This window comes from Thalia democratica, chromosome 5 (assembly GCF_965202585.1).
Source record: "Thalia democratica chromosome 5, ktThaDemo2.hap1.1, whole genome shotgun sequence".
NCBI classification, from domain to species: Eukaryota; Metazoa; Chordata; class Thaliacea; order Salpida; family Salpidae; genus Thalia; species Thalia democratica.
This window is the reverse complement of record NC_139169.1, coordinates 34547605-34556535: the sequence shown is the minus strand read 5'-3', so window position 1 is coordinate 34556535 and position 8931 is coordinate 34547605. Positions and strand designations below refer to the sequence as shown.

At 28.1% G+C, this 8931-nt stretch overlaps 1 protein-coding gene across 2 annotated transcripts; it reads right to left on the bottom strand.

Annotated features, from left to right (window-relative positions):
• Positions 1–743: 743 nt before the first annotated feature.
• Positions 744–8226, bottom strand: LOC145836130 (lactadherin-like). Of its 2 annotated transcripts, none has more exons than XM_082943940.1 (7): positions 8154–8226; positions 4478–4645; positions 4004–4173; positions 3474–3624; positions 2977–3135; positions 2271–2440; positions 744–1199 (listed from the first exon to the last, which is right to left on the bottom strand). In XM_082943940.1, the coding sequence occupies exons 1-7, from the start codon at positions 8206–8208 to the stop codon at positions 1026–1028; spliced, it is 1047 nt and encodes a 348-aa protein (XP_082800066.1). In that variant the 5' UTR covers positions 8209–8226; the 3' UTR covers positions 744–1025. The 2 variants fall into 2 exon arrangements, with proteins under 2 accessions (XP_082800066.1, XP_082800065.1); XM_082943939.1 differs by lacking the exon at positions 8154–8226 and adding an exon at positions 5353–5479.
• Between the last annotated feature and the right edge of the window lie 705 nt (positions 8227–8931).

Here is an 8931-nt window from a genome sequence, read left to right as displayed (position 1 = left end):
AGCAGCATTTTTTAAGTAACAAGCCAAATTTTCTAAAAAAAATCTCACAGACCTGACTGTTTAAAAAAGGAATCTTAAGCGGGCTGCGGTTACTTAGAATTTATTCAGAAAAAAACAAAAAACGGTATTATACAATCAAAAAGTGTGTTTAACTGGTATTTTGTAATTTTACGCTAAGAGCTTAACTGTTTTAACAGTATGTATTTGGCTCAAAAATTTTTGCTTTGCGGACGTAGTTTGTAATTGTATTAAAAGAAAAATAGGTAAAACTTATTTCAAACTTCTTTATCAAAAAACTGATGTGTATTAATACGAAGCCTTTGTCTTATGAGATAAAACTCAGCCTTCATTGGAAATTCGTGAAAAAAACATGTAATAGTAGGTTTGTGCAATGTTAAAAAATAACAGAACAAACAAAATTAATCTGCATAAAAGTAGAGTAGTAAGTATATATCAGTATGAATAACTCAAAGTAAAGCTTTAAATATTTGAAATTAGTATTTAACAGACTCTTCAGTTTAGGCTAATTGACAACTTTACAACTTTAACATATATAAGTCTGTATAGGTCGAAAAAAAATAAAAAAAAGCAACTGATTATTAGTTTGACTAAAAAACTAATTTAGACCACTATTTTTTTGGTTTTATTTTATCTTTACGAAGTTTAGAAAATAATTTGTATTAAAACCTTTTAAAAATATATGTAAGGGCAGAAACAGAATATGTAAAAAAACAAACTTAAAACCGTGAAAATAAGTTTATTTTATTATAAAAAACAAACAAAGCGAAATATTAGAATATGACATCCATACTTTTAATGTGACAGCATTATTTTAAAGAGTTAAACATAAGCTTGATATTCTAATTGTATATAAGTTGATATGTAAAAAAAAATATGCGTAAATAAAATACTCCGAAACATTGTAAAAATACAAAAAAGTTTTAGTTAAAACTAAAAAAAAAATATTGTACAATAGCAAAATTTTTGCGCTTTTCTCATCGCTTTTGACGAAAAAGCCGTTTTGTTTAAAACCTCATTTGGCGGCAGTTCCTCTCGCCGGCCACGGACAGCACAAGGTCGAACCTGAGGTCGGGATGGATGTGCCAAAGTGTGGGCACGATGCGGACGAACCTGGCGTGCACCGGCCGGTCGAACTGATTCGTCTTCCATTGGTACCGGTCCGTGTTGCCGTGGAACAGCTGTGTGACGTAATAAGTTAGATGTTTGTGACGTAATAAGTTAGGTGTTTGTGAAAATATTAGAAAATTGAAATAAATTGAATGTTTGTGGACAGAAGTAAGCTTTTCTTTTAGCTGTTTTTTTAATTTTTTGAAACCATTTCGTTTAAAAAGAAATTTAAAAGCCTAAAAGTGTTACTTTATTTATAATTATAACTGTTTGTTTCTTAACAAATTTTAAAGCCGTTGTTAACATCTTTAATACAGCGCTAAGCTAAACTATTTCGTTGAAGTAAGCTATTACGATTAAAATAAGCAACTTTAGCGAAATGATTCGCAAAAGTTTTTATTAGTTTTTAGAATTTTCCAAACAATTAGTTTATGTATGTTGAAATCTAAATGTGTTTTCTCTGTATATAAACTACGATATACTTGGTTATATAAACAAATACATTTGGTTTAGCAATATAAGTATGCAAACAAATGCATATAAGGTAAAACTTGATTCGTTTGTTTTTTATAGGTCTTACTAAAAAATACATATTCAAAAACATAAGAAATTGATTAAACCATTTAAAGATACAGAATCTTTTTTAATCAATGAAAAACTAAATTATATATTTTTAATGTCTTGCTAAACTTTTCAATCTACAAAAATTTCAAACTGTCTAAATGTGTTTAAAATAATAGTAACATCCTTGTAAGTTTTATCGATGGTAGATTATATGCTGTTATTTAGTTTTATTTTATATGACGTTGTAGAAAACAAAATTGTGTATTTTAATCGTTAGGTTTCGTGTACAAAATTCTTAAAATAACTTAATTATCGAGCGCGATTTAATAAACAATTGAACTGAAAAGTGTTAAAATTTGCACAAACTGTAAAACGTTCTCAAATAAATAGCCTCCTTTTTTTTTTTGAAAAGCTAAAACTTTAAACTTAGACAATAAGAAATATATTTTTAAGGCATATCTTAAAAGCAAACATGCAAAGTATAAAAACTTTAAATTGTTTACTGCGATGTAAACATTTTTTGTAATAAGAAATAAAGTTTGAAACCATACTAAAAACTTTTATATACATATTCTTACCATAGGCTGCCCTGCACCGTCCATTATGTACCTGAGCTGATTAGGGGAATTCCCGTATTGCACCTTGTAAGCGGTGACGTAATGATCCGACCCGGTAGCCCTGCCCTGCGTCACCGCCCCGAAAACCTGCTTCGGTTGCAGCAGATCCACCTGGATCCACTTGTAGCTCGCTGTAGTGATGTTTTAAATTTAAATTTTTTAAAGTGTTTTTTTTAATGCCAATACTAACTTACAATTTAAAAATATACAAAAAAAAGTTCACAGTTCTCACAACACTAAAACAAAACAAAAAAAATACAGTTTTAAAAAAATGTACAACTCTTTAAAAATTTAAAGATAATAAAACACTAAAGCAAAACCAACAAGGGTTGTCATCTGACGGGCGATGATAACTAACAGCTATAAAACATATTTAAAAAATAAAACATTAAAATTTCTTATTAAAATAATAAACAATGAACTTTACCGCAAGATCAACAACAACAGCATCCGAGACAATCCTACGACCGGTTTCGTCCTTTTTAGGACTCATCAGGCAGGAATAGTCGCGAGAGACCGCTATTGTGATCTTAAACAAGCGGGCTTAAGTACGAAGTACTGAAGCGACCGTTTGTGGGTAAAATTGAAAAAATAACATTTATTATTAAAAAAAATTTATTATAATAAATAAATCCTTAAAAACCCATAAAACATCAGCAAAACCAACAAGGATCGCCATCCGAGGGGCTCCAAGCGCCTGCCCCCATTTCACTGTCGAGCCTGGCGTGTTGAGCCGTGTTGATTGTTTTGTTTCCGAAACTTCCGCTAGACGACAGCTGCGAGTCGCTGATGTAACCGCTCTTCATTCCCGCCAAGCACTGGTTGTCTGTTGAAAATTATGTTAACGAATTTTATAAATTTTATATAACCAGTTTTATAAACAATAAACAAAATTTTTTCTAATTTATCTGCATAAAAACAGCTAGAAAACTTTTTAAAGTTTCAATTGTAGACTTTGATTTTAAGTTCTTAAAATAAAACAATTTTACAACATGTAAATACAAAAAATTTATTTAGGCGTGAAGCATTTCAGAAATATTTTGACAACAGACTCAAAAGTTTGATACAAATGCTTTGTCGCATAAAGCTTAAGGATACTACGAAAACTAAAATCTACTTTGTTTGCTAAAACAAGAAGCAATCTTATATTTGCTAACGACTCACTGTTGATTTTAGTTTCTTCCAGCAGTATCTCGCACCTGAGATCGGGATGAGTGTTCCACGACACGGGAACGATCCTGATTATCCTGCACCTCTGCGATCTTTCGAACAACGTGTACTTGTGCGAATGTCTGTCACTGTTCCCTTTGAACACCTGTGTAAACGTGTTTGATACAGCTTTATCTTTTTTTTTATTAAATTAAAGTATATTGACATCAAACATAATTAATTTTATTAAATTTATCTTTTTACTGAGTTTTACGTTTATATTTAAAATACTTAACTTAAAATTTAGTAATCTATAAATCCAAGTATAATTTTGTTTTTAATAGTTAGTTTAACTACTAGATGTTATAGTTCAATAAATGTTACAAGTCTTTTGAAGCTACTGAATATTAATTAGTTCAAATAAGTAACTTTTTGAACTTTGTTTTTAAGCGTATAAAAGTTCATGTACTGTAATCTTCTTACAATTTTAATTATATTTTAAACAAACTGCAACCGATTTAAATAATTGAACATGTTTTACAAACATTAGGTTGTCCCGAATAGTTCATCACGTAGCGGAGGTTGTGCTCGTTCGGACCGACCTGAACCTTGAAAGCTGTGACGTAATGGTCGCTTCCGGTCGCCCTGCCCTGGGTGACCACCCCGCACACGTTCTCGTCCTTCAAAAAGTCTACTTGCAAGTACTTGTAAGTGCCTGTTTGAAATAAAAATTGAGGACGCTTTTTTGTGTAGAAAGATCTGTGCTACTAAAAAACCGCTGTAAAAGCTCGTTTAGAACAAATTAATTCGAGCATAGGTTTTAACTTGAAGAATGAATTATTTAAAATACCTGATGCTAGTAACTATATCTTATTCTATTTTTACTATTATTATCATTATTAAGATATTCCTAAAATTCTACTTGAAAAAACTAGTTTTCAAGAGCAGAAAAGTTTTCAAAGAAAATAATAGACAACTGCGGTTTCATGTTCAACTTAATGTAAGTTTCAACAACAAACTTGGGTTGTGGTCACTTGGACTCCAAGCTCCGGCCCCGTCCTGGCCGTCCAACCTTGCTTGCCGGTGGGTGTTGTGGGACTGGTTGCCGAAACTTCCGCTGCTCGAAAGCTGGTGGTCGCCGATCTGTCCCGACTTCATGCCGGCAAAATAGTGCAGCATGGTCGAATCTGCGGGAAAAAAATTGAATTGACTGTCTTGTTCAATATTAATTTCAATCAAAAACTTCAATCAAACGGTTTAATTATGTTATGACTTTAACTTTTAAGAACTTATTGTTTTTTGTAGATTTTGCTCAAAGTTAATAACTTATTTGCATCTTTGACTGAAAAATAATTTTTTTCAGCTTCAGAATTTCCTTTTACATAACAAAATATTATATTAATTAGGTTATAAACTAAAATATTTTTGCTGTATTAGTAAAATGACAAGTTTGTTTTGCAAAGTTTAACTTAATTATAGAACTACGAAAATAGTATTTTTAGTTTTAGCTGTCAAACAATAAACTTACAAGTTCAGTAAGAAACCAAAATGAAGCTTAAATAAAGTATTAACCGAAACTGAAATGGACTTAACAACATTTTTACGTAAATACTTAAATAAAGTTTCCAATAAAGTTTTATATTTAGTTATATTCAGAGTTTTTATTAAGCTAAAAGTTCTATATTAGTTACGTTTACTACAGCGCTCAAAAACTTCTAAAACAAATATCTGATCGTAAGCTAAGAAAAGAGAACTTTGAATAGTTTTGAAGGCTAAAGAAAACCATTACTTGATGATATCAAATCGACGTTTGATCTACTTTAGCTACTTTGTTTTGAGGTTTGCCAAAATCAACCTCAGTTATGCCTTAAATTTAATTTTTCCACATTAATACCTGTATATGCAGGAGGTTTTTCTCGATGCTTATTGTGACCATGACGACCATGATGATGGTGATGATGATGATGATGGTAGTGATTTCTATTCATACTTACTTATTGCAAAATACTATTTACACCTTAGTATGTATATTATATTATAAGATTTTTTTTAATATATAATTAAAGAGGCTACGTAAAAACATATAAATAAGTAAAACAACAACCAACCTAGTAGGAATACTTATAAAAAATAACTTTAAATAATTCGAGTATTTAAGCTAAAAAAACTAATTTCCGTGTTTTGTAATCTAGAAGCTGCAAAACAATTCTTCTGACTGAAGTGTCACGTTTTTACTTTATTTCTCAACAAATTCATGTGAAATTTTGTCTGACTTACTAATGTCTAAAGTCTAGGTTTTTATCAATAATAAGGAAATTGCAAACTCTTTTACTTTACTTACTTTTGAAATGAAATTAACTAAAACTTTTTTTTTTAACACCAAAATTACTTGAGCTGAGGATAAAAAAGCTTTGTTTGTAAACTTTAATTTGAAGAAAACTACTTTTGAACTATTTTGAAAATTTACTTTAATTAAGCCAAAATTACATTTTTTTATTAAGTATTTATTTGTTTAAACAAAACAATCATATAATATTTAAAAGCAAACTACAAGCTTAATTGAACTGCTAAACAAGTGAAGTGAAGTTTAAATAAAACTAAAACTGGCCAATTTACAATATTCATAAAACTATCAAAAATTATGATAATTTTACCTTTTAGCTTATAAAACAATCTTGTTTTTGTTTAATCCTAATCATTTTTAAAGTTAATCTAACAGTACATGAAATTCAAGTACAAAATCTATAAAAAACTGGTTTCAAGGTTAATAATATCGTTTCAAACAATTTCAAACAGTGCTGAAATAGCCAGTAAATACTAAGTCTGCATGTTAAATACTAAATGTATTTATTTGTTACCCAAGCCATAAAAAACAAAACAGCACAAGCTAATTGTAACTCTAATACTAGCTTTATCAAAAACACTCAAAGTTTTGTTTATAACAGCTTTCTTTCGAACGCTTAACTTTTAAACGAACTTGTAGTTTAAAACTTTTATTTCGTTATGACAAGCTGTGAAATCGTTACAAGTTAAACATTAATCAGTTTTTGTTTTTATTTACTCTCTGTTGTTTGCTATATCTTATCTACTACCTGATCGAGCTTTTAATGAGGTGAACTGTTCAAACACAAACAAAACATTCCGATTCACAGTTAATTGAAAGATGATGAAAGTAGTTTTACTTTATAAATTTTAAACAGTAAAGCTTCAGTAGAAACAGCTTTGATATTTAAAAAGACTGTTTTTTTAATTTCAGGTAATTAATGTAGATTTAAAATTTTCTAAACTAAACTTAAAAACCATAAAATTTTGCACCATTCTCTTGGATTTTTTAATTAAGTTTTCAAAACAAAATAAATTCGGGTTTAAAAACTTTTTATGGTGTTTTACAATATTAAAGGTATACACATCTGCCTAGAAATCGTTTTGTATTTTAAAACCGTTTCATACATAACTTAAGTATACTTCAAACAAAGTTGTTGTTACAAAAATTCAACATACTATAAAAATTATTTTTCTTACGTAAATACAATATCAAAGACAATCCAGCTATTTATAAATAATATTGTGTAAATAAATAACCAACTTGAACATTTGGACTTTGCACTTTAAAACAATTTTTCTAAACTTAAACTGAGAAAATATATAAAAAAAATATAACTTTTTGTTTTGACCAAAAGTTCAAATATAAAAAAACTGTTTTTGATTTTTATGTTTTAACCTTTTTTGTTGTCATTGGGCTATTTTTTAAATTTAAGTTTCAGCAAAATAAATTGCTAAGAGGTATACTTTTTAAACTTATACTCAACAACCGTAGACAAGACTATTTTTTACTTTACTTGCCCGTGAAAAGATTTTTTTGAATTAAATGAACTAAACAGTTAAGTATTAGTTGTAACTTTTTGAAACACCTACTTTTTGCATAACTTTCTTGAAACACCTACGTTTTGCATACCACTTCTACGTAAAATAGTTGTTTTACAAAAACTAATTATAGTTTGAAAAACAGCAAGTTGTCAAACTTTTAGTTTTGACTGATTTATTTATTTTTTCAATATATTTTAAACTTTTGAGCTTGAAAAGATTACGGAAAACAATCCAAAAATGCTAATTAACAAATAACTTTAATTCAAGCTTGATTTTAGGCATTTTCTTTAAGAAAGAGTTGTTTACCAAGTAATAAAATGTTGTATAAATCATGATCAAAGGCAAAACACAAACTTAACCGAAATGATAGTAAATAAAGTTATCTTAAAAAAATCATGATTTTAACACATACCATTTTAGTAGTATTAAAAATAATACATAAAACAGTTTAACTACTTTCTTAATAGCTTATGAAACAGTGCTGTTACAATTCTGACCAACTAATAAAAATCTACTAATATTTAAAACCCTAAGTATCTAATAATTTTGAATCATTTGTTTTTAAGTAAACTGCATAAGCGAATTATAAAACTTTATTTGTATTCAATGGTTGTTACATAAACTTTAGCAATAGTTTATATGTAGTAGTTTTCTTTGCTTACTAAAAATCATAACTCGAAGAGTTTTAAAGGTTCAAACTTTTTAGCCAGCAATAAAATAGGAATCGTTTTTTTTTTCATTGTTTTTCGTTGTATTCTAAATAAGTGAAGTAAATTGCTAAAGCAAAACCTACTTAAATTAATTAATAAACATATCAAATTAACCAACCTTCAACATTTCTTTCCATTCCACTTCCGTGATCACAACAGTCTGACATGGTCATATACTATTTATTTAATCTGTTATAAATAACCGTTATATACTTTATTTTTGAAAAATATGTAGCTGAAAAAACTTTAAGAAAAATTCAAATGTTTTCGTTCAGTTATAGAAAAACTTGGTGGCATCTTTAGTCCTATTGACGTCATTGACAACGTTTGAACGTTGTAAAATCAAAACCAGCTAATACAAATGTAAAAAAAAAAAAGTTTATTTTGCATTTGATGTTTTGTTATCAATTATAGTTTTATCAACTCGTTTTTACATCATTTTTCAAAAAGATTGACAATCATTACTTTTTTGTATTTGTATACAGCAAAAAAAAACTATGTTAGTACATGAAACATATGCGTGATTTTTAAATATATTTCTTATGTCTAAGGCAATACAAAAACTATTGTTCGGAATAATGATGGTTTTATTTAAAATTGGACTGCTTCTAATCTTTATAACGTAAAACAAATAATTTAAAATTCAACTATGCATTTTGTTTTAGTTAACTGATTACAGGCAAAAAAAAAATTAGTAACATTCTTGAAATGTTATGAAAAAATCTATTTAACTAGCATTTATAGGTTTACTAAAATTTTTGATTAAAAAAAAAACTTTTAACTGACTGTTTAACAAAAAAACTTGTTTATAAGTTAAAATTTTAGAAAAAAAAAATTAAAATTTCAAGGAAATAATTAAATATAGATTACAACTGCTGTAATATTTCACGCTGATT